The 24774-nt window shown below is 52.8% G+C and overlaps 7 protein-coding genes across 7 annotated transcripts; all 7 read left to right on the top strand.

Moving 5' to 3' along the window:
* Positions 1-287: 287 nt before the first annotated feature.
* Positions 288-5162, top strand: PV07_02082 (uncharacterized protein; the record flags this gene model as incomplete). Its single annotated transcript, XM_016388672.1, has 4 exons — positions 288-1278; positions 1339-2422; positions 2469-2673; positions 2727-5162. 4 exons carry the CDS (start codon positions 288-290, stop codon positions 5160-5162), a joined length of 4716 nt encoding a protein of 1571 aa, XP_016255600.1.
* An 872-nt stretch (positions 5163-6034) lies between these two features.
* Positions 6035-6757, top strand: PV07_02081 (uncharacterized protein; the record flags this gene model as incomplete). The annotated part of the gene is made up of 1 exon (XM_016388671.1): positions 6035-6757. One exon carries the CDS (start codon positions 6035-6037, stop codon positions 6755-6757), a length of 723 nt encoding a protein of 240 aa, XP_016255599.1.
* Positions 6758-7284: 527 nt separating this feature from the next.
* On the top strand, positions 7285-9410 carry PV07_02080 (uncharacterized protein; the record flags this gene model as incomplete). Its single annotated transcript, XM_016388670.1, has 5 exons — positions 7285-7378; positions 7432-7679; positions 7739-8005; positions 8062-9237; positions 9315-9410. 5 exons carry the CDS (start codon positions 7285-7287, stop codon positions 9408-9410), a joined length of 1881 nt encoding a protein of 626 aa, XP_016255598.1.
* A 516-nt stretch (positions 9411-9926) lies between these two features.
* PV07_02079 (uncharacterized protein) lies at positions 9927-15612 on the top strand. Its single transcript, XM_016388669.1, has 2 exons — positions 9927-14044; positions 14090-15612. Exons 1-2 carry the CDS (start codon positions 10177-10179, stop codon positions 15013-15015), a joined length of 4794 nt encoding a protein of 1597 aa, XP_016255597.1. The 5' UTR covers positions 9927-10176; the 3' UTR covers positions 15016-15612.
* Positions 15613-17298: 1686 nt separating this feature from the next.
* On the top strand, positions 17299-19444 carry PV07_02078 (uncharacterized protein; the record flags this gene model as incomplete). Its single annotated transcript, XM_016388668.1, has 6 exons — positions 17299-17320; positions 17417-17643; positions 17697-18664; positions 18731-18962; positions 19040-19108; positions 19286-19444. 6 exons carry the CDS (start codon positions 17299-17301, stop codon positions 19436-19438), a joined length of 1671 nt encoding a protein of 556 aa, XP_016255596.1. The 3' UTR covers positions 19439-19444.
* A 928-nt stretch (positions 19445-20372) lies between these two features.
* PV07_02077 (malate dehydrogenase, NAD-dependent) lies at positions 20373-21710 on the top strand (the record flags this gene model as incomplete). The annotated part of the gene is made up of 6 exons (XM_016388667.1): positions 20373-20438; positions 20515-20632; positions 20698-20847; positions 20902-20996; positions 21062-21602; positions 21658-21710. The coding sequence occupies 6 exons, from the start codon at positions 20373-20375 to the stop codon at positions 21708-21710; spliced, it is 1023 nt and encodes a 340-aa protein (XP_016255595.1).
* A 1112-nt stretch (positions 21711-22822) lies between these two features.
* Positions 22823-24718, top strand: PV07_02076 (uncharacterized protein; the record flags this gene model as incomplete). The annotated part of the gene is made up of 1 exon (XM_016388666.1): positions 22823-24718. The coding sequence occupies one exon, from the start codon at positions 22823-22825 to the stop codon at positions 23975-23977; it is 1155 nt and encodes a 384-aa protein (XP_016255594.1). The 3' UTR covers positions 23978-24718.
* Between the last annotated feature and the right edge of the window lie 56 nt (positions 24719-24774).

Here is a 24774-nt window from a genome sequence, read left to right as displayed (position 1 = left end):
GAAGAAAATGTTCGAAGGCGGATTATTCAAGATAGGGTGGAATCCCATAACTTCCGAGCTAGTCCCGATAAGGGATAGCGTTTGATATACTATTTCCACCATTTTCCCGCAAAAACTCCCTCGCCTTTCGAGTCTGCATCCTTCCTACCTCTCCAATGAAGACCATTCTGACTGTCGCCGTTCCCAAAAGAGAGCCTTTACGGCCGTGATGGAGGGGACTCGCAATATCCAACACTATTCTGCGCTGCGATCAGTTGGAAGCCGGGTGGAGTCCTGATATCAACAATATGGATCCCGTACTTCGCGCCATAAGTACAGAAGTACCACTTCCTATTTCTCTTCTTTCAGAGCTAGGAAGAGGCTCGCTCAGAGCGGCCCTAGGCAATATTGATTCCAGCGAGGATGTCTCCCGAATGTTGGCTCTATGGCACAAGCTGGTGCTCACTGCGACCAGTACGAGAGTGGCCGACAAACATATGACTGCGGCGTCAAATACTCTCTGTGTCTATCTACGTGGGGCTGCCGCAAGCTCTGCTGTTGCGCTTCAAGAAATCGCCCTTTCCAAGGATGTGTGGTTCGAAACGTATCGTTGTGCCCACAAGGCCTTCAACGATGGCAAAACGAAAAGAGCAAATCAGATCATGGAGACTCTCTGTGATCTGCTTGACCAGCAGAATGATCCCGATGTCCTCACTGAGATTCTGCGGCAAGCTTCACTTCCCTTGGTGAGGATTATTTTGTTATCTTTGCCTCGCTCGGAGACTAAGAAGGCATGCCTTATACTGGCAAGCCTCCATCGGAAAACGCCACTCCATGCGCATCTTGATCAGTTGGTCCAACAATGCATGGACGAAAACCGCTTTATGTGGACGCAGCGGCTGTCACGACATAACATCTCAATGGACGACGTTTCTACTATCGGGCAGGGGAATATCGCTCATTTTCTGCTTGCACTAATCTTTGCAATGGTTGATCTAGACACGAGAAGCGCCGCTCTCAAGGTTTGCTCCATGCTCTGCAGTGATGCTTCCGAATCCCCGGCATCGTCAAGTTTGCAAGCTCTAGCTGAGCATGCCATAAAGCTGTACTTGGAAAGAAACCATGCAGCTCTCGGTGATTTTGCAGAGAATGTTTTGCCGGTTATCTTGGACAGGAAAGAGAAGTTCATGGCTTTCGTGCAACCGTATTCTAAATCATGTCAAGAAGGCGGATCAAGGATGGCCATATTTATCGCGATCCTTAAAGTTGGTCGAGCGAAGTCGATCTTGACGGAGTCTGGTATGTACACTCGTCAACCCTGGGTGTTTTACGAGTCACTGACATCAGTCTACTCTTTAGAAACATTAGAGCTTTTCGCATCAGCATTTCCGCCCGCTCCTCCCCTCAGAGATGAGACAAAAAGGCTCTATTGGTGTAAACAGATGTTGATGAGCGCTGATTCCGAAGTGCGTACTCTTACGTACGGACTGTTGGTGACGTCGCCTGCCACAAGTGCCATTGTCTTGCCAGAAACCCTAGAATGTATTGCAACTAGCATGAAATACCTACATGATGACGCAGCCGCCCATGAGCGAGGTGAGATTCTGAGCATCACTAAGAGACTGCTACGAAGGCTACAGAACAGTATCCCGACACTACGAAAATCAACACAGGTCCTCTACAATGTGAACGATGCCAAAGCCCTGCTGGACTCGTACTATTCCTTCACAAAGACTTTCTACGCCTTTTTGAACGAAGAGTTGAATACAGGAATATCCTACCAGCGTCACATCCTCGGATTACATTCCCTGCAACATCTGCTTGATCTGGGTCTGGAGCCTGACATATTTACAGGGGACAAGGCTCTCTTGAATGCTTTGATATGCCTGGTGCTCGATCCATTCGAAGACGTCCGGAGCACTGCGGCAGCTATTCTCCAAAGACTCATCGTTCAAGGTGGAAGCTTGGTTGCTAGCCCTATAAATCACAGCCTTCTCAAAAGGGTAGAGGTGCTGGCTGTCAGGACTCTGCGCGCTGATCATGCTGACGGAATGGGACGGCTTTGTGCTCTTACGAGCTTCTGTTCGCCGCTGGATGTGCCCGAGCGAGATTGCAATCATGCAGAAATGGTGAAAGATCTAACTTTCCTCGAGCAGTCAACAACTGGACAAGGAGCTGTCGAGCTGAGGCCTGGCTGCGCTATTCCGCTCCACGCACTTTTACTTGCCACAAATTATCGACTACGATACCTCAGCCGCCAGGATGAACAGATCACGTCCATTGGCCCCATGGTTATCCGTGTCTGTGAGAATGTCTGGGAACAAGTGCGACTCCAACTTTGCGTCGATTCTCCGGAGACCGCCTCTGAAGCTGAGGACGAAATCACCAGTGAAGGGCCCAAGGATCTTCTTGCTTATTCTTGGAGGGCACTTCGAGATTCGAGGTGAGTCCTCATTCCCAATGACGGACATTGAAACTGATACATATAGTCTTGCTCTTCAATCATTGATTTTCGTTGCGGCGCCCTCCCGGGAGCTTTGTTCTGCTGTCGGCGACCTTTGCATGGATCAATTGATTTCGTTACGCCACCGAGGGGCCTTCTCGACAGTTGCTCAGACCTTTAGCCAATGCTGTGACAAAGTCAGGCTGTCTTCTGACGTCGAAGTCCGTGGCCTCGTCAACAAGTGGTATCAGGTAAGTGGTACGCCAATATCAGCATCAAGGTTTCGGGGGACTCATCGTTACAGATTGCGTTGAGTCAAATCAACGAGCAAGCAAATCGGTTAACGCGGCGTTCTGCTGGTCTTCCAGCGATGATGGCGGCACTCTTGAACCATGCCGACCTGGATGTCTTTTCTTCTGCGATTAACGACCTTATGGTGATTGCGGAGCGACCAACAGATGGACTTCATATCCTCGAGTACGAGGATGTGAAACTACCGCAGGTCCACGCTTTGAATTGTCTGAAAGAAATCATGACGAACTCGAAGTTCGCGGTTGTCGTGATTCAACATCTCGAGAGAATGATGGAACTCGCTGCGACTTGCCTATCGTCCAAGGTCTGGGCGATCCGTAACTGCGGGCTCATGCTTCTCCGCGCCTCCATCAACCGTCTTGATTCTTCAGGGGCAGCCGAGGCAGTCGCGTCGACGAATCGGTCCAACGAGAAGGTGAAAAGGAATACTCCAACAGCAATTGCGTTCCGCCTCTTTGATGCACCGGCGCTCGAAACTGGGGAAGCTGTCAACCGTAAAGGCAGTGATACGGAACTCGTTTTTGCTGGTCTCGACCTTCTGGGACATGCGATTTTCAGAGAGACAGAGGCAGATGAAGCCGCAAAGCTTGTCATGAAACACTTGACGCACTCGACATGGGCCGTTCGAGATCATGCGGCCCTGCTACTGGCCACCCATATACTCCGCGGGAGCCCTGCTGGAGCGATCATAAAGCTCCTGCAAGAGATCGGCCTCTCTGGCCCGGAGAATCAAGTCCACGGGATTCTACTTTGCAGCTTCTACCTGATGGGGCGAGCTACAGTCATCATTACAAGTACGGAGCTCGAGTTCATCGTCCAGTGTCTCATCGACCAGATGGTACATTCCGATGGGGACCTGTTCCCCCACTCACCGTATGTCTACGCTGCTTGGTTGGATTTGTTGAATGATGCCGCTTCCTGCATTCTTGAAAACAGCTGGACATGTGGTGTGTCCGGCATACAACGGTTGCAAGGCCTCCTGCCACCCACTGAAAGGATTCACTCGGCACATTATTCATACTTATCTCGAAGGATACTGCTTTGCCAGACCTACCACATCCTGATTCGGGACCAGCATCTCGTTGATATAAGCACAGAGCTACAAGATTTAGCCGGTCGATTGGTCGAGGAGTCTGATGCTCTGAGCTACGTCCTGGAATTCCTGGGTCACAAGCATTGTCACAGACCATCCCGAACTTTAGTCAACCTCCTTATCTGTCTCATCGAGGTCGGAAGCAAGCATTTGCGTCTTCCACCAACTATTCTTGAGCAGATATTTACATGTTTGGCGCAATGCCTCGATCATATTACAGATATACCCATTGGTATTCTACGAACACTTTTCTCCCGCCTGGACATGTCCCAACTCCATACCACGCGGGATTTAAGGAATGCAGCTCTGAAACTACAAGCTTCACTGCTGGGAAGTCTTCAAACTGCGCATGGTGGTTCGTTCCCGTCTACGAAACACATCGAAGGGTGGCTACATGCAGTCCAGGACATTTCGGCCGACTACTTTGACTTTCCCACACGAATGAGTGCTGCGACAGCAATCTCCACTTACGTTGAGCATCTCAAATCTCCTGACGCCTTGGAGCTCCCATCCAGTGTAAGGATTCGGCTACTGTTGGTTCTATATGATTTGTTGAATGACGACGACGAAGAGATCCGGCTCGAAGCGATTCATGCGGCTCGTAAGCTCCGGTTACATCAGCTGAGTGCTATGGACAATCTGGGCTGCAGCGCCCTCGCTGCAAGGGAAAGCTTGCTGTCTGAGCTTTCGCGCCATTTCAGCCAGACCTCGAATCTTGCTGAAGCTGCTATTGTCAATATCATGCGCATCGGGCAAGTCGCAAGCGATGGTTTCCATAGTGTCGGGCCGGTTTCTTTCTTCGATATCTCGTTGGATTCTAAGCTCCAGAGTATCTCGAAGTCGAAGAATGATTTGTTCGCAGAGGAAAGACAGAATCTGTACATGGACGACATCCGTGAGATTAAGGAGTGGACAGAGATACTTCATCACGGAGATTGTATATTAACAATTCAGGAGCTCTCGACGTCAGCGATGAAATGGACGCTCGAAGGTTTGGATCAGGTCCTCAAACTTCTGGAAGCCGACCGCATCACCACTCTTGAACAGCAAACAAGCACTCGCGACGGAGACGAGTTACAACGCCCGCAGATCATGTCATACAGTCCGCGTCTTGAGTCATTGTTCGTCCATCCACTAGGCTTGACCTATGACCATGCGATTTTGGTTTTGATGCTTCAGGTGGTCAGCTTGGCTGGAGTGTTTGTTCGCCACGATACAGCCATGCACACCCAGCAACTACGGTCAAATTTAGAGAGTATAAAGGAAGTTTGCTGTGATTCACAGGTCAATCCGGTCATGTTGGGTGCGGTCGAACGCGCCTTGAAAAGGCAGTGAATCACAAACACGGTTTCGGCAGCATAGAGCGACCGCGTTGATGTTCATCAAAGGAGAAACAATCTCCGCATCTTGGTCGTGCTTTCGACACTGCCCTGGCTCATGCATATTGCATACTTCTTGGACATGCAACCTTCGGCCTCTGCCATCCTCGAACAAAACCCTGCTGAATCTTCAAATCTCGCCCGTATGTGGCACATCTTCCCTCTCCTCTTGTCATCTGGGCTGACCCCTACACTAGGCCTCATCACTTCTAGCCCGACCGTATTCGAAACTTCAATCAGTGCCACCGACGAATATGAATCCAGGCTTAGCAATCCTGGTGTGCTTCGTGGTCATCACGCCGGTCTGCGTCTGGGGAGGATGGAAACTCTTCATGCCGATGATGCAGGAATACCTGGCAATGTTGGAGGAAGGTGAACGGCGTGCAGCAGCAGGGCAGCAGCAGACCGTGGGAGCAGAGTGATCGACAATAATCGCTAAAACGACAGAGTCAGAAAGCTTGATTTGCGGGAGGAGTGTTCGCGTGGGAACAAGGTGTTCAGGCAGGGCAGGGCACGTACGTGTATGGGACTTGCAGCGCAGTATCTGGCGGACAAGTTGCGGACGGCTTCTGATCTGCTACATCGTCGTTGTCGACTAGGATGTTCAAGGTTGCAGATCAAGAGACGACTCGGGTGCAGTTTTCCACCCCAGAAGAACAAGCGCAACACAGCAGCGAGAAAAGATCCTTGACTTCACCTTTCACTGCTGGCTGACCATCTCGCCGATTTTGATCTTCTTGACCCTGTGGGTTTGCAACATTGTCCTCTTCTATGAATACCTCCTTCCTCCTAGCCTTCTGTACTGTTGTCGGAGCTAGAAATCCCAACATGTCGTTCACCACTCAAACAGTCACTGAGATCACGACCACGGCGGCCATGATCTCACCAACACTCATCAGTGACACCACCACCACCGTAACCTCTCATTTATCCACAACTCTCTCTGCGACCTTTGGCCAAACCGTCACAATCCCTTCACCTTCTTCGCCTGCTTCACCTTCTACAACCGTCGTCACTTTACCCACAACGAAGTACACGCCAATCCCGACAACAACCACACAGACATCAACGATCACCCTGACCGAGCTAGACATCTACCTCCAAGACGATGGGGGAAATATCTATTCAACCTGGATCATTCCTATCTCAGGTTCTTCCCTATCGAATCCAACAATTACCGGGGTACCAGGGCAGTTGGTCTACGTGGTGAACTCGGATGATAGTGGTTGGGATCACTGGAGCACGGGTGACAAGGCGGGCATGATCGTTGGCGTGGTCCTAGGGGCCATTCTCATTTTTGCCGTGATCTTTTGGTGTGCTCGGAAGAGGGTAAATGGGAAGTGGTGGTTTGCGCATGCGTGGCCACACCCAGCAACAGCGGTGCTGCCGGTGGATGCAGGGAACCCATCACTGGTACACTCAACAATGGTGAACGGACAGGTTGTGCCTTATCAATATGGGTATGGGTATGGGTATGGTGTCGGGTTGAGGGGCGGTTGCGGCGGCAGAGATTGGATACCAAGATGGGCAACGAAGTGGTTACAAGCATGATGGAACAGAAGAGAAGTATCACATCCAACCATGGCGAGGATATAGATGGTGGTTCTGACCATCGAGAGCTCCTTTCCTTCACTCTGCGATCGCGGTGGATGTGAAGATGACTTTGCATCCAGAAATTCCAAAGGCGAGGGAGCTGGTGCATATGCATTAGAGAGACAGAATTTGCAGCAACTAGACCGGCCACGACTGCTGACCATCTGATGGGCTACATTGTGGGCTTGAGGACGTTTGTACTTGGTAGAGAGGTCGAAGAGCGGAGGCTTGCGGAGGTTGTGAAGCTCTATCCTTTCTCAGGCTTCCATGGGCTCAGCTGGTCCGAGCGTTCTGGAGAGACTAACCAATGACGTGGCTAGGCGAGCGGGAGTGCATCTAACGTCCCCAGTCCCTCCAACAATTGAAGGTGTGCCTTCTCATTTACTATTCTTCTCAAACAATGGAACCACCGCGATAAGACTCTGGTGTTCATCTTGTCTAGTACTCGGTCGTCTTCATAGTCTCCGTCGCATGTCAGCAATAAGATGTGGCAGGACGATGAGGACAACAACCCTTATGGGTCCTTCAACAACCAAGACTCTGCCACGGAACCCTCCAACCCAACTCTAGGAGCCTCCTGTATGCGCCTGCATCAAGTCTGTCTGAGCTGGTCGCTAACATACTAGACCCAGACTCGGACCAACCGACCTCACCTACCTCATACTCTACTTCCTCCAACCCGGCCTCACAGTTCCGCGATGACGACGATGAGGGAGAAGATGACGAGGGACACGCGGAGAGTGGTCCTGTCCCTCCCAAAGGTGGCTATGACAGCAGAGTGCAGCAGATTCTTTATGAGCAACCGGACCTGGAAATTGTCATAACGGACGCAGGCAAAAGCGCAGATGGAGGGTACATTGTGTACAAGATTCGGACAGGAGTATGCACCTCCCGTGGGCCCTTCGATACAAATGATCGGGTAGCTGATCGATGTTGCAGGACATTGAGGTCGCGAGGAGATATTCAGAGTTCAGTTCACTGCGCGCCGCTCTGATCAATCTCCATCCTACCTTGATCATCCCTCCGATCCCCGAGAAACACACCATGGCAGATTATGCCGCCAAACCCACAAAGGCAAAGGAAGACGTAGGCATCATCGACCAGCGAAAGCGTATGCTTGCTGTATTTTTGAACCGTTGTCGGAGAATGAAGGAGGTGGTTGAGGACGGCGTCTGGTGGAGGTTCCTGGACCCCAACTCCAGCTGGGTAGTGGCTTGCCATGTTCTTTGTACAATAACCAGGATGCTGACCTTGCTGCGCAGAATGAAGTCTTGCATGCCCATCCGGTCTCTTCAGTGCCGAAGAATAATCTGAAAGCACCACCCTTGGACCCTGCTAACCCAACTCCTGCTCACAACTGGCTACCCATCCCTTCCTCCTCTGCCAAACTTAGGACATATGGATCAACCTCGAGTACTGGAACGCCTATATCTCCTCCGGATCAGACCTTCCCGTCAACTGCATCACATACGACACCTGGTCCTCAAGTCTTTGGACGGTTTCCCGTGACTTCCGAGAGACTGAGCGAGACGGATCTTGATCCCTATTTTATCAATTTTGAACAGAACACCCGGGAACTCGAGATTCTATTGCAAGGCAGCATCGAAAAGGTTAACCGCCGTACTATCGAGCACTTAACCAAGCTTTCAGCGGACCTTGCAGAGTTGGGGGCCCGGTACAATGGATTTTCACTTTCCGAGCAGTCACCTACTGTAGCCGCAGCAATCGAGCGGATAGGACAAGCTGTGGACAGCACGTATATCTCAACCGAGGAGCTATCGCTGAGCTTGGGAGCCACATTTGCCGAGCCTATGAGGGAGAGCGCCCAGTTTGCGGGGGTCGTTCGGAATGTGCTGAAATATAGAGTCCTCAAACGAGTGCAGCAAGAGATGACAAGGGAGGACTTGGAGAAGAAGCGCCACCTCTTGGAACAGCTCGAGCGTAGCGAGTCAGAGGCGAAACGGATTGATGCGTACCTGGCCGGTAGCACGACACTAGCAAGCCCACCACGGCGCTCAACGTCGAGTGCTTCTGCGAGGGGCCCACCAGAGAGAAGAGACGGGCAGCATGAAGAGACCGAATCTGTTGACTCTGACTTTCCACCCACTCATGGCGAGCCTCCATCATCGCCTCCTTCGGCTGCTCAGGGACAGCCACATCAGAATCCAACTTCACCAACAACACACAGGAAGTCTCCCAGCGGCAACTTTGTAACCAACAAGATATTTGGCAGCTTCAGACATGCAGTGAACGGCTTTGTGGACGTGGACCCAGAGAGGACGAGACGGGATCAGATTGGGAAAACACGAGAAAGTCTGTCTCAGCTGGAACAGGCGCTAGAAGTGTCGGAGAAGGACGTCCACGACGCAACTCAAGGAGTGATGCGAGACCTCAAGAGGTTCCAGAAGGAGAAGGAGGACGACCTTCAGAGATACATGGTGCGTGTTCTCCAGAAAGACCGACAGAGTCGCAAAACTGGAACTTCGCCATTAAGCTAACCTCTACGTGCTGATAGGTTTCGTATGCGCGATGTCATATCGAATGGGCGAGGAAGAATCTAGAAACGTGGTCGGAGGCGAGGGATGAGGTGGACAAAATTGTCGCGAGATGAGTTTGGCACGCCCCTGAGAACACCTTGATTCATTCCGTGAGGCTATCAAGAGTGGAATAATGGGTTTGGGCAGGCGGGTCAGCACAAGACTTCTAGTGAGGCGGTGGGAAGCCTCGTCGCCGCCATGTCAGCCTTGTTTAATTATGATGGACCATGCAGGCGGACAAAACATGCGTCACCTGTGGCTCGACTAGTATCGCAGCCACAACACATTACTGTACTCCAGGTATGTGGTGAATTATAGGTCCCTCACGGAGGATGAACGGGATGGCTGTTTGTTAGCTTGGACTTTGCTGGCAAGAGCGAAGCTTCACACGAGCGCAGGTTTACCCGCGGCTCGGCTCATAGACTCCTAAAAAGGGCGAATTGACCTTTCCAGAAGAGAGGCTTGTCAAACAAAATCAGTCCATGTTAGAAGACCCAGGCATTTTCGGACCCCATCCTGCGGCCCTTCCCATAATTCTACCAGTCGTGGCTGAGGCCTCGGTGTGTTATTATTACCGTCAAACTCTTCACCGCGGTGACTGCCTCACCAAGCCGTCCATTTTCTTAGCGCAGGCAAACCGCCAGTGAGGTAGGCTGGTACCCACTCACGACTCTGGCCCTCACATTCTGCGGCGTCATTTTCAGACCCTCTTCGACGACACGTTCATTATTTCGACAGTCAGATTTCCGCCCTGTTATTCCCTCTCATCCATGGTCCTGGCGTAGGTCACGAACCTGGACCTCCTCATTACCTGTCCCTCCGAGCACTCCCGCCCGGGACATGCCCGCTTCCTCTCAAAAACTTCCCAATCACCAAAACCAACACCTCTCACAATCCAAGGATGATTTAGGCAGGCATCTGCGCTCCGCTTCTCCTGCTGTTAAGAGGCCGGCGTCTGATATGGGGGCCCAGGATAGAGAGTCCTACAACAGTGACGTAGAAATGGGCGAGGGTCAAATACCGGGCTCTGGGTCTGGGTTCACGCCCGTCAACCCGGACACCGCGCCGACGGGTTCTCAAGACACTCTGAAGGCGAAGCAACAAGACACGGGCTCGAGACATCGCGACATACTAGCGACGAATCGACTGACCCACACAAGTGATCCTCGCGCCGTCCAGCAAAGCGCGGCGGCTTTGTCTGACAATAGTGGCAGTTCGACCACAGACTCCCTCTTTCCTAGTCCCTCCAACCGTTCCACTGCGGCCACCTCGCTGAACGCTGATGTCCTCCCCACTGCTACCTCCATACCTCCTATCGACGACCAGATCGCGCAGGTGACGGCGCTGTGGCAGAAGGAGCTGGAAGAAGGCCAGAAGGGTTACCTCATCTCTGCAAAATGGTTTCAGAAAGTCCAAGCCCGTGGTTCTCTTCCTGCTGACGTGGGAAAGATTGAAAAATCAGCGACCGAAGGTGAAATTGGACCTGTGGACAACTCGGACATTGCCATGGTGATTGACGAGGATGTCAAGTTGACGGATGAGGCTGGCGAAAAATATGTGCCCCTTCGACCGGGCCTGACGTTGGACGAAGACTACCGGGTTTTCCCTCAGGAAGCTTGGGATCTGATAATCTCCTGGTATGGGCTCGCAAAAGATTCACCTGTCATAACCAGATACGCCCACGATTGGAGCGGTGCAGAAGCAGCAATGCCGAACGTGACCTGGGAACTGAATCCGCCGCTCTTTTCTTTCCTCAAAGTGCCTAGTGAGCACACCACCCAGACCCAACGAGAAAAGGATCTTCCACCTCAACGAATGATTGCAAGCAAGAAGACGTTGTGCAACGACTGGCTGAAGGAAGGCAAGAAGCTCCTGCATATCGACTTGAACACCAAAGTAAGAGTGTGGAGAATCCTCGGCGGCTTGAAAAATGCCACTGCTTCAGGTGGTCTCACTCCCTCTGCTTCCAGAAGTGTTTCCCCAGCCCCTGGTGCTGAGATCGTGGCCACCGCAGGAGACAAGATGCTCCTTGATGTCAACACCTTCGTACACCTTCAAGTAGGCGAGCACCGAGAGCTCCTTACGGAGATCAAGGACAACACTGCGAACCCTAATTACAATGGAAAGACGTCGACCTTGAGCCTTGTCGGTCTGGGCAGGAACGAGGAAGTGATTGTGCTCGAGGAACAAAAATCTGGGAAGGATGAATGGCCAAGTGAAAGTTCCAAACTCAACCTGACCAAAGGCATTAAGGGCGCAGCTAAAAACCTCACCCCTAGTGGTAGATCCAGCCCAGCTCCTGGCATAATGACGCGGGGACGGCAGAAACGGGACGGGAGACCACGCGGCATCACTGGACTAAGCAATTTGGGAAACACATGTTACATGAATTCGGCCTTGCAATGCATCCGCAGTGTCGAAGAGTTGACGCAGTACTTCCTCCACGACCAATGGAAGCAGGACCTTAACGTGGACAATCCTCTTGGTCACCATGGCGAGATTGCAAAAGCCTACGCCAATCTCCTCCACCAGATTTACGACGAGAACGCCTCTTCGACGAACCCGAGCAGGTTCAAGGCAACCATCGGGAAGTACGGGTCCAGTTTCTCTGGGTATCAGCAACAAGACTCCCAGGAGTTTCTTTTGTTCCTGCTTGACGGTCTCCAGGAAGATTTGAACCGTATCCAGAAGAAGCCATACATCGAAAAGCCGGACTCCACAGATGAAATGGTTCACGACAGCGCAGCCCTCCAGTCTTTCGCTCAGAAAAACTGGGAGATTTATAAGGCGCGAAATGATTCTGTCGTCACGGATCTTTTTGCTGGAATGTATAAATCGACCCTGACCTGCCCCGTTTGTAACAAAGTCAGCATCATCTTCGATCCTTTCAACAACTTAACCTTGCAACTACCCATCGAGAACAACTGGCAGAAAGAGATCCTGTATTTTCCGCTCCATAAACGACCCATTCGAATTGACATAGACATTGACAAACATTCGACAATCAAGGCTTTGAAGGAGTTTGTTGCTTTGAGGACGCATGCGGACGTGGAACGGCTGCTTGTTGCAGAGTCTTACAAAAACAAGATTTACAAGATCTTTGACAACAACATCGTCATCTCTGAAGCAAACATCCAACCCAACGACATCATCTGCATGTACGAACTCGAATCCGTCCCAACCAACTACAATCCAAACAAGGCGCGAAAGTTCAGCTTGTACTTGACCAAAAGTGATGCAGACGACGACTTGGTTGATGCAGACAGCCCGGAGGCCGACCTGCTCCTTGTACCAGTGTACAACCGACTGGTCAAAAATCCTTCTGCACGGGTAGCCTCAAAACCGTTCTTTGGCCAGCCGACGTACCTCGTGCTAAGTCGCGAAGACAGATCGACCTACGATGGTGTCCTGAAGAAGATTCTTGGAAATGTTACAGGGATGACAACCAAGAAGATACTTGATGAAGAGTACAATCCGTCGGAAGATGGGGTGGGGACACCGGAAGGGTCAGACACTATGGTCATGACGGACGACATGTCCAGTTCTGGCTCGGGTCTTCCTACAGCCAACTCTGTGCAAGGCGAAGATGGCCTCGTAGATGTATCCATGCGAGACGCTAGTCAAGCTCCTGAGCTGAGGCCTCAGCCCACCGACGCTGGTTTACAGAAGCTACTGCACTCTAATTCGCCCATACCCCGTCGTTTCCAACAGCTTTTCGACGTTCAGGCCACTACCACTGGGGAGGGCATTCCCACTGGCTGGAGTCAGATCTCAGAGAGTGGAGAATACGAGTGTATCAAGAACAGAATCCCCAAACCAGTATCTCGTTCGACGAAGTCAACTGGCGCCCTTGCTCTTGCGAATGGTGAGAGCGGCTCTGCAGAGAGTGACGATGAGCTTGCAGATGTTGAGAATGACGACACGCCTATGGACAGCAACGAGTCTGGATCGGAAGCCAGCCCAGTCATCCCCTCTGGTCCTGACTCCGAATCCGAGTTGCAAGAACCCCAGGAGATCCTGCCCAGCCGGAATAAGAAAGCGAACAAGTACGGCAAGAATAAAAACAGGGGTAAGTTCTCCGCCAGACGCGCGCATCGCCGATCACCTTTGCCGCCTCCTCAACCGTTACCCAAAGCCCAAACCGGCGACCTCATCCGACCGGGCGAAGCCATCATCCTCGACTGGAGCCAAGAGGGCTATGATGCTTTATTTGGCGGCGGCGATGATGGCGTCGAGGGCTTTCGCGGCCTGCCGACATGGAAAAGCGTGGGTCTTCTGCCCGACGCAGAGATTGCGGCGAAACGCGAGCAGCGAAACAATCGCAAGAAGCATGGCATCACGTTGGTAGATTGTCTGAACGAATTTGGCAAATCCGAAACGCTATCTGAGCAGAACGCTTGGTACTGTCCTCGATGCAAGGAACACCGCCGAGCCGACAAAATGTTTGAGTTATGGAAAGCACCCGATATCCTTGTCATGCACCTTAAGCGGTTCAGTTCTAACAGAAACTTCCGCGACAAACTTGAGGTGAGAGTTGATTACCCCACAGAAGGACTCGATCTTTCGGAGATGGTGAGAGATCAGCAAGATGGCAAGAGCTTGGTGTATGACTTGATCGCCGTTGACAACCATTACGGAGGCTTGGGAGGCGGTCACTACACGGCGTACGCGAAGAACTTTTATAACAACAGCTGGTATGAATACAATGGTGAGTTGCTCGGATCCCATTTGCCGGCTCTGCTAACCGCATTAGACTCTCATGTCTCGTCGAAAACGGACCCGAGATCGGTCGTAACCAGTGCTGCGTACCTCTTGTTCTATCGTAGACGGTCGGAGCACCCTTTAGGTGGATCCAAGCTTCAGGAACTCCTCGAAGAATCGAACACCAACAACAACGATGCCGCAGCCGACTCTGAACTGCCGCAAGACTCGCGTGACTCTTCTCCGGTGACGGGGGAAGGTCGGCGTCTCGGCGACTCCTCCCACAATGGGTCGTCGAGCGCTTTTCCAGTCGGTCACGGTCACCGCGTGGGAGTGGGACCGGGTGGCTCGGCGCCGGGAGAAGGAAGTCGGCAGACTCGAGGTCTATTAGCCGGAACAGAAAGTCCACCGAGCTTGATGCTGCCAACAGCAGCCAGTAGTGGTGGCGAATTCGAGCAGCCTCCAGGATATGACGACGCCCCGGCAGAAGCTGACGTCGATGAAGGTGTCAGCATGGATTTCCAGTGGTCACAGCAGACGTGGGATTTTGCGCGCTTAGAGACCTCGACGCAGCGAGCGCCAGCCAATTCGGAAGAGGAAGGAATGTTTGGTGACAAGGGCAGTTCCAACGACAGTACGCGCGTTGAAGGGAATGATTGCAGTCCAGCACCAAGCTTCACGGATGTGGAGGACGCGGGTTCGATCCATCACAACCCCGACGATGATATTGCTCTATACAGCAGTGAAGCTGGGCCTGTCATGCACCATGAAGACTTCGGACACAACCGTGGTACCAGAGAGAGCGCGCCTCCTCCTGATGAGATCGCATCGGGGATAGGTACGTCTGGACGTGGAATGTCGAGGCCGGTGAACATGAGTGTGCATGATGATAATGATGATGTCGACGATCCGCCGGTCATGGAGTTGCAGGCTGATCCGGCGAATAATAACGAGTTGAGGTTCAATCCTGCAGCTTAATCGGAGGAGCCGAGATATGCTCGCTCGATGGGTAAATCTTTTTGGAGTCCATGGGGATCGGCGTTGCGGCTGAGATGAATCCACTGACATGGGCGCAGCGTCATCCCATGTCGATAAATGGGCTGCTTTTGAATGGGCTCAGCAGGCCGCCGCCCAGGCCGCCGCCATCAAAAGAACAGGCTAAAAGGGAGTCACATGAAAAGGAATGGGATAGCCTGGAGGCATTTGTAGAGTCCCAGAAAACGAGTTCTACCGCGCCATTGGCAGGGTGCAGAACAACGTGTGGGACCAGCATGCCATGCTACGAGGTGACTGCAGATGGGGTGCAACAAGATTTTGCAGAAATAGAACACAGCAGCACAATGACGAGGTGAGATGAACAACAGACGGTGGGGAGAAAGGCGCAGACGAGGAGGACGGCCAGGCTGAAGAGGCCGTCGTCAATGTCGATACACAATGGAAGACCATCCATCGGCAGTTACCTACCTAGGTACCTAGAAGCATTGTTAGCAGAGTCCATGAGTGTGGCTAGTTGTTGGGCGCAGTCACTGTATGAGAGTGTCTCGCCATCTTAAACCTCGCCGGATTTCCATCTTCTCTGACTCTTGTCCAATTCTCTGGCCAACCCCTTATGGCTGCGTATTCAGCCAGTACTTAAACACACACAGCTGAGCAGCTGCTGACATGACCACAGACAATACCCTCTTCGCTACTACTCGCCTACCCTTCACTGTGAAACAGATTGAGCCATGTTGCCCTCTGATTCAGCAATCCTCCGCCTTGAATCGCATGTTGTCCAAGTCAACTCCTCTTCTTCTGCTGTGTAACACCACACCCAACCCAGTCTTCCGGGCCGATCTCAACCCCCGTACCATGATTGACCTCCTGAAGGACCTCCAGGAAAACCGCGGATTGGCATTTCCGGTTGGGATAATTACAGCAGACAGTGTCTTGTGCTTCTAAGTATTGGCAGAAAGCACAAGACAGCAGAAAGATAGAACAAACTCCACATGTCGAGTGTGGAGAGCTCGTATTTGCACCCGGAGTGCGGAATGCTGATGCCGTTGGTTTCCAAACTGTCAGTCTATACCGATGACGATCACATCAGACAACAGGTTTTGACGAGACATGGTGTGCTCTATCAAGTTGAGGCGGTCCTCGCAGATGCCTCGTTTCTTACAGCTTTCGTTGGTCCGCGTTGGCATCATCAGGTTTCTGATGGAAAAGAGATGGAATTCAACATGAGGGACTGTTGGCAGTCCATCCTCACAGCGCAGATGTGAAGAGCGGCCCTGTCGAGCATCCAGAGCATCAACCAAAGTCGCTTCACCCACCCCAAACCTGGGCATATGCGAGTGGGATTATTCCGGCCAAGATCGACTGAACTCCACGAAGGTATCACACTGCTGCTTTCCAGCCAAGATGCAATCTACAAGGCTCCTTCGGTACGCCAATCTCTCTCTCTCTTTTGGCCGCCGTCCTATCAATGGGCTACCGTGCCACGTTGCCTGTTTACCGCCTATACTCAACCGATCTGGATATCTGCTGAGAACTGTTAGCTGGCAATGGCAACAGCGAATGAAAGCGTGGTGCTGTTGAACCCTCTGTGGTCTACTAGAAGCAAGTCTCTTCAGATGGAAGGCAAGTGGAGAACCTCCGCATTTTCGTGCGACCAGCGACCAGCTGGTGGATATGCTCCCCGGATTCCCCAACCTTTCGACTGGGGCTGATGAGACCTACTGCGGAGGGGTGCCAGCTTTTAGCCAGGAATGCCTGTACCAAGTACGCAAGGCTTGTCTGGCGGTCTCCACTGGCAGACGACCATCGATCCAGGCCCAGACATGGTCGCCTCTTTCGCGCCACTGAAGACTCACTAGCCTTCCGTCATCCTATACCAGCGCGCCTTTCTTGCTTTTTGCCCTCTTGGCAGCTCTTGGTCACGGCCCAAAGATCACAGATGACTCGACCTCGTGTTGCTATACGGCAGACCCGTGGAACCAACTCGATCGAGACATGTGGAGTGTGTGGAAGGACATGGAGAAGTTGGGGCAATCGCAGATGATTTCAATTGCTTCGCTTGGGGGTTTTATCCCACAAAATGCGCGGGACTCACGTCCAGGCATATAACCTCGCTCTCCTCCCGAGTTCAAGAGGTCCTGGAAGTGATCTGCGTCGTTCCACGTACCGCGCTGTCGTCGAGACCTTGCTGCTGTCATAGCACCCGATCATCCTCGACTCTGCTCCGTAAACTTGCTTCCAGAAATCTATAGAGTATCAACAAATATGGGACTCGGTGTCTTGGAAGGTCGGTGCTTGACGTCTGCTTCTGTGAACGGACTGTCACATTCCACAGTTCCCCCTCGAAACCCCACCGCTCGATGCTGACGCTGCTTCGATCCAGATACCAAACTTCCGCATGTGCCTGGGACGGTCCTCTTGAACGACGAGGCTGCCCATGCAGAAGCTCAGACAGCGAACCTCAAGCATGGCACGGGCAAGAACTCCCATATCGTGCTCTCTCCGCAGCCGAGCGATGATCCCAATGATCCGCTCAACTGGTCTCTCTTGAAGAAAGAGGCCATTATCTGGATTCTCTGTTTCGGTGCGATGTTGAACGCGGCAACAAACGTACGCCTGGGCAGCGATGGTGGCGAAGTATCTGCATACTAACTGCCCGATAGGGTCCTTTCTTGAATGCTTCATACTTTGCTATCGCCCAGGAAATCAATACAGATCTTACAACCACGGTCATGGTATCGGGCTACAACATCCTTGCTGCCGGTTGCGCTGGCCCATTTGTGTGTGCATTTAGCCGCAGATACGGCAAACGGCCTGTATTCATTGTGTCAACTCTCATCTGCATCATCGGGACCGCAATCGGCGAGTCGAAGATAAGCTACAACTACCTCCTCGCGGCTCGAATCGTGCAGGGATTCTCGACCAGCGCGTTTGAATCCCTGATTGTCGCCGCCGTCGGGGATCTCTACTGCGTGCATCAACGGGGGCTCCGGATTTCAACCATCAACTTCATCCTGAACTCGGCCTCCAGTCTGGCCTCGATCATCTGCGGCCAGGTGTTCAACAACCTAGGCCTGCTCTGGCTTTTCCACCTGTTCCAAATATTCCTGGTCCTCCAGTTCGTGCTCATGTTCTTCTTCGTCCCAGAGACGACGTATCGTCGCGAGTCCATCTACGAGACCGACATCGTCAAGGTCGAGACGTTTGAGCAGATTGAAAAGGCCCAAGAAGAACACCGTGAGCACGCCATTGCCGTCAAAGAGCTTAACGAATCCTCCGCGGCTTCCTCACGCATCCCTCCCAAGAAGACGTTTGTCCAGGAACTCAAGTTCTACAACGGCATCTTCTCCCACGACAACATCCTCAAGTGGGTCCTGGGGATGTTCCTCACCCTCCTCAATCCAGCCGGATGCTACTCCATCATTGTCTCGGGTCTGCTTTGTGCTTGGTACGTCGGCTCGGCGATCATTCTGGCCGGCATTTTTGCAGGGCCGCCCTGGTTGTTTGATCCCGCCCAGATCGGCTACATTGGAGCAGGGCCATTCATCGGCGGAATGATTGGGTCCATCATTGTGGCATTGACTGGAGATCGCGTGGTAAAATGGATGACGATCAAGAACAAAGGGACTTAGTAAGTTTCCCCCTGCTCCTCAATCGGGAGATGAAAAGAGCCGATTTTGACTGAATGAAAAATCAGCGAGCCCGAGTTCCGACTGGTATTTATGCTTCCCTGCGCCGTATTTGCCGGGTTTGGTATGTTCTTCTTCGGCTACACCATGGCCCATGGCTCCAATGCGGTCCTCTGCGCCTTCTGTCAAGGTTTGATGATGGTCGGTGTCCTCATTGGCGTGTGGTCGACCATGTCGTACGGGCTGGACGCCTTCCGTAGCCAGAGCAACGAGATGTTCGTGATGAATATGTTCTTCAAGGTATGATTGCTGTCCCCTCAAGCAGCCTCACCCCATCAAGACCATCCGTTTGGACGCTAAGAGTGCTCGAAATACAGAACTTCATGTTCTACGGCCTCTCCAACTTCGCCAACAATTGGGTCGCCGCCAAAGGTCCCGAGGAAATTGTAAGTCGTCCCGTCCCTTTAACCTCAAACTTGCACCGGGGAAAAGAACTGTGCATGTCTCCGTAAAGGGACAGTGTCTTGGTCTTCTGGCTGGTCCGGCAGGGGCCGCTCTTCCGCCGCTCCTGCTAGAGTTGTCAGCGAGGGTGAGATAGAATGTGCTAATGACTCGCGCCACAGATGTTCACGTTCGGAGGCACTACCTTGGCCATGTGTCTGCTTGCCGCTCCCGTATATATGTTCGGGAAGAGGTTGAGGAGCTGGTGGACGAGACATGATCTCTTTGTCTTCTTTGGGATGCAGGCGACGGGGCCAGAGAGTAATATGGGCTGAGCCCTGGGAGAGAGATGCATGGATTGGACGACGTTCATGGGCTGGAGCAGTCGCTTACTTTGCAGAGGTATACTATGTAATGAACAAAGCGCAAAGTGATGGGGATGCGTTAATGAGCACAAGATGGATGGCAAGACTTTAGTTGTCGGTATGTGATTCAAGAGATATAAGGGTAAATGTACCCGTCTGGTGGGAGCGAGTGTCAGTTCCTCCTTTCTCAAGCATGAATCAATCGACCATCCGAGCTTGAGTGCACAGGTTCGTCCTCTAAGGGAGTCTTATCATGACCATGGAGGTCTGCTCTGATTGAGGATGGGAAAAAGAGAGATGAGCTGATCGAGCAGCAGTCGTGTCGTATTCTCGCCATTCATTCCATTTCTGGCTGGCCCAGTCATTATACGTGTCGCCCTTGAAAATGAAAGCGTGCGTCATCGTCCCAGCCGAGTCTCATCGTGCGGCTCCCCACAAACATAGGTAGTCTTGAGGCATTTATACAATAGGTGGTGGGATGAGGAGCTCCATCTTCTATCAATTCGTCCATTGTAGAGAGGGATGGAGCATCGGATCAACCGGGGTGGAACAGGCCGGACACCCGGAGCAAGAAATGCCAAGCCCAAGTCACGAGGGCGAGCAGAAAGGGGGCGAGAGGGCAGCATTGGGGGTTGTTTGCTTCTCCAAGGAAGCTCGGGACTGCGGCTACGGCAACCCAAGCGAGCAGCCCAGAGTGATCCGTCCATTGGAGATGGGCCCGCGGGCCTAGAGCAGAGAGCTTGCGGTGTAAACCTTTTCACAGAGCACATCTCCTCGCAGATATTATCACGCCAGCTTCATCTATCACTCACTCCCTCTCTCTCTTCCAACATCTCGTCTCATTTGTCCCAATCCCGGCCCCCTTGGTTTTCTCTGGAATCTCTTCTTCTTGTCTTAGCCCACCATGTCTTTCGCCAGGCAAATGTTCGGACAGGTCCAGCGTCGAGCTTTCTCGGCGTCTGCTAGACAGGTTTGTTCCTCTCACCGTCACACCAAGTCGTTTCCATCGTTACGAACCTCATGCTAATGTCTAAACCCCGGCACAGTCCTCCAAAGTTGCAGTCCTCGGTGCCGCCGGTGGTATCGGCCAGCCGCTGTCGCTGTTGATGAAGCTCAACCCCCGTGTCTCGCAGTTAGCCCTCTACGATATCCGCCTGGGTCCAGGTCCGTCTGTCCACAGCTTGCGTGGTGATGAGAAAAGATGTTGATCAAAGACTGCAAATACACAGGTGTCGCAGCTGATATCAGCCACATCAACACGAGGAGCACCGTCAAGGGCTACGACCCAACTCCTTCGGGTCTCCGAGAGTGTCTGGAAGGAAGTGACGTTGTCCTCATTCCCGCCGGCGTCCCCCGAAAGCCTGGCATGACTCGTGATGGTAAGAAGAGACGGCTTCTACAATGTCTAGGATGTAGTTGCTGACGGGTTGTAGATCTGTTCAACACCAACGCCAGCATCGTCCGGGACCTCGCAAAGGCTGTGGCTGATGCTGCGCCCAACGCCAACCTTCTGATCATCTCCAACCCGGTATGTGAATACGAAACAGCCCTGCCCTGGCACACCCGATAAATGCAGCTGACGATTCTGGAAAGGTCAACTCGACTGTCCCCATCTGCGCCGAGGTCTTCAAGAGCAAGGGTGTCTACAACCCCAAGCGTCTCTTTGGTGTCACCACGCTCGATATCGTCCGTGCCTCCAAGTTCGTCTCCGAAGTCAAGGGAACAGACCCGGCGAATGAGAACATCACCGTCGTTGGTGGACATTCGGGCGTCACCATCGTCCCCTTGATCTCCCAGTCTGGCCACCCGGACATCACCGGTGAGAAGCTGGATGCCTTGATCAACCGAATCCAATTCGGTGGTGATGAAGTCGTCAAGGCCAAGGATGGTGCCGGCTCCGCCACTCTGTCCATGGCTATGGCCGGTGCTCGATTTGCCGAGAGCTTGCTCAAGGCCGCGCAGGGCGAGAAGGGTGTGGTTGAGTGCACGTTCGTCGACAGCCCCTTGTACAAGGACCAGGGCATTGATTTCTTCTCCTCCCGAGTTGAGCTTGGTCCCGACGGAGTCCAGAAGATCCACGAGGTCGGTCGCATCAACAAGTACGAGGAGAATCTACTGGAGGCATGCATGGGAGGTGAGTTTGAACTCTCCGAGAACCTAAAATCACGCAATACTGACCGCATTTCCAGACCTGAAGAAGAACATTCAGAAGGGTGTGGACTTTGTCAAGGCTAATCCATAGACAACGGGATGGGTCCAGGGGGGGCTTTGGAGCTAGCATGTACAAACAACCGACCTCTAGGTTTTTCGAGCGTGGGTTCTTGTGAAAGAGTGACACGGGTTGGCCCATTCACTCATCGACTCTTGTAGTTGGATGCATCTTTGAGCCCTTTGCAGACACTAATTCCCCGCTCCTGGTTCTTGGTGTGTGTGGCCCATTTCCCAGCTGTTTTTCTCCTGACCTCTCGAATCGAGGGCCAGTATGCGAATCGAGTGCACCGTGCCCTTTCCCCGGATGCGCCAAAGTACGGAGGAGAACAATCCTTGCCGATGCGGTGGATGGTCCGAGACTCGGTATCCAATCAGACTCGCTGGGCGGTGTGATAGCTGCGATTTGACAGCTGCTGACAGGGCTTGGACAGGTCTGGATAGGTCTTGGGGCAACTGGTAGCATGCGTGCTAGAAGGGGGACACATGAAATCGGGCAAACGAGATGGTGTTGAAGCCCTGGCTCCTGCAGCAGCGAACTGGACGATCCGCACACATGGGACAGGTTGAGGTCTTGAGAGGACATATTAATACCCCTCCCCGCCCTGCTGGAAGGTCGACCTGCTCTTGTCATCCTTGCCATCACTTGTTTCTACCTGACTGCCGCCCTCAGTTTGTTACTGCACCTTCAAGCCACCTTGGCTGCAGCCAAGCCAAACCTGTCACTTGTCTCAGCTGAGTTCTGAATTTCGGGGGGGCACACCTTGACTTGACTCGACCCTCGCAGACACCTTCGCCTGCCCTCTCCATTGAGAGCATCGGTCGATCTCTTCCATATTGGTTGTCTCGCCCACTGAATCGTCCTGTGGCCAGAGAGTTTTTGCATCCTCCAGTCGATCAATCTCGCCGGAACAGCTTCCCGCCGATCGAACAACCACTGGTGCCACAGCATCTCACCATTTCCCCCGCAATCACCTCCGCCCCCAACATTCTTAGCACCTGGGCTAAGCATAAGCTATTACCTAGTCTCAAGGCTTCACGGGGCCCCTTGGCCTCACAAACACAAGGTCAACCTAGGCCCATCTCAGTTGGGCAGAAAATGAACCGTCGACACATGTTGCGACATTGTCAGGCGTCAAATTAACTATGACAACGCTGCCCAGCCTGTCCAGCATCTTCGGTGGCCATGGGCACCACCTGATGCCTGCGCCGGCCGCTGCTAACTATGGGGATTGGAGAGCACAGCGTCTACAAGCCAATCTTCCGCGTGAAGAGCGACGAACTCTAGAGGCCCACATAGCCTCTGCAGGTGGAAGGAGCTTCGAAGAAAAATGTTGGACCCAGCCACATGCCTACCCCATGCTACATCTCCCGCCCATTATTCCTGGGAATCCATTTTTCTTCTCTGAGCATGAACGTGCCACCACAGGAGGAGCGAGGCTGCCTCCACCCGGAAGAGAAGTCCTCCCTCCGATCGGCTCCCTGGTGTATGAATGGAACAGCGACGTGGCAGCAATGCTTGGTGAATTGGAAATTGCTCGACGACTACGCGATCAAGAGCATTTGCAAGCGGGTCGTCAGCCTAATGTTCACTTTGGTTATCCTGTGCGCGACGGACCTCTGCATTCGACACCGCCGAAGGAGTGCGCCGTATGCTTTGAGGAACACCGACCAGGAGAGTTGGTTGTCTTACATCACTGCCACTGCGCCTATTGCATACCGTGTCTCAACCAGGCCTTCCGAGTAGCCTGCAGGGATCGAGCGTCATTCCCTCCCAGGTGCCACAATGTCCCGCTACGCATCTCTGCTGTAGGCACCGTGCTCGACGACGACGTTGTCGAACGCTACAAAGAGATTGAAGCCGAGTTCGGTGCACATCGCCCTTTTTACTGCGCTTCGCCAAAGTGCTCCGCCTTCATCCCTGTGAAGGACCATCTAGCCCAGCAAGAGGTGGCATTCTGTCTTCAATGCCACAACTCAACATGCAAAAGCTGCAAACGGCTCCAGAGCGACCACCCTGTTTGGGATGCGGATATGAAGAAGCGCGTGTGTCCTGCTCTGGAGGAAGACGTCGTCAAACTCTTTGAGCTGGGGGAGGAGAAGGAATGGAGACAGTGCCCGACGTGTGCGAACATGGTGGAGAGGACTGACGGCTGTGAACACATGGACTGCATCTGCGGCGTCGAGTTCTGCTATCTCTGCGGCACACATTTCGACGAAAGCAGTATTTGTGGATGCAACGATGGATATGACGAGGATGAGGATGACATGGACATTGATGAATCGATGGCCGCAGAGTAGAAGCCCCATCCCACGTCCGCCTTTGGGAGGTTTGGTCGTGCCACGTGTCTCCGCGACGAGCAGGTTACCATGGGCTCACTAGGCCCTGCTCAGTCGAGCTGTCAGAGGTGTTTGAGACCCGAACAGGTGTGGATTTGCGGCGAGTGCTGGGGTGCTGATGTTTCTGGACTGTATGCGCAGGCAGCATGAGATCGTTTCGACGCGCGTTCTACGAGGAGTAAGGGGACTTCCGCGACTTTTCCGATTTATCTTAAGGAGGACGGCCGTGTCAGCGAGGGCATTGATGAATCTGCGGTATCTGAGACTGCTTCTTATCCCGAAAGGCTGCAAAGGCAAGGGAACGCTGCGAGTCGGAGCATCGGGGTATCAACGACCAGGGAAGACGAGGACACGGCCATGGCACGGCGGTTCATGCCATACTGCGGCTTTCCAGAGAGCAGACGCCGAGATTGCTTATGACTCGGTGACGCCTTGTTCCTTGCGTTTATGTGGACAACAGCACACGACGACGTTGTCATGGGGTAGGAGATTGCGGCTGGCGTTTATGGCACGAGATGCAATGCGACGCAAGGCGATGTTTGGAGGAATGCTCCAGGCGGCGGTCAGGGAGGCAGGAGATGACAACGACGTTTACGAACCGAATGAAAATGACAGACTTGGAAACAACGGGATTGATGGAGGAGACGGAAAACATAGCTCACAGTCTGGTTGGGTACTAGGTATTGATAGTCGGATCTTTTGGTGTGCAATTCATCTTCCATGAATGCGCTCCTGTTGAATGAATATTAATAGGTCAA

This window comes from Cladophialophora immunda (genome assembly GCF_000835495.1).
Source record: "Cladophialophora immunda strain CBS 83496 unplaced genomic scaffold supercont1.1, whole genome shotgun sequence".
NCBI classification, from domain to species: domain Eukaryota; kingdom Fungi; phylum Ascomycota; class Eurotiomycetes; order Chaetothyriales; family Herpotrichiellaceae; genus Cladophialophora; species Cladophialophora immunda.
This window is presented reverse-complemented; position numbering and strand designations above follow the sequence as displayed.

Bases quoted from the DNA above. Each gene is read 5' to 3' on its own strand.
- PV07_02079 (XM_016388669.1), top strand. From the start codon at position 10,177: ATGCCCGCTTCCTCTCAAAAACTTCCCAATCACCAAAACCAACACCTC. The intron at 14,045-14,089 runs GTGAGTTGCTCG...TAACCGCATTAG, and splicing joins CAGCTGGTATGAATACAATG to ACTCTCATGTCTCGTCGAAA.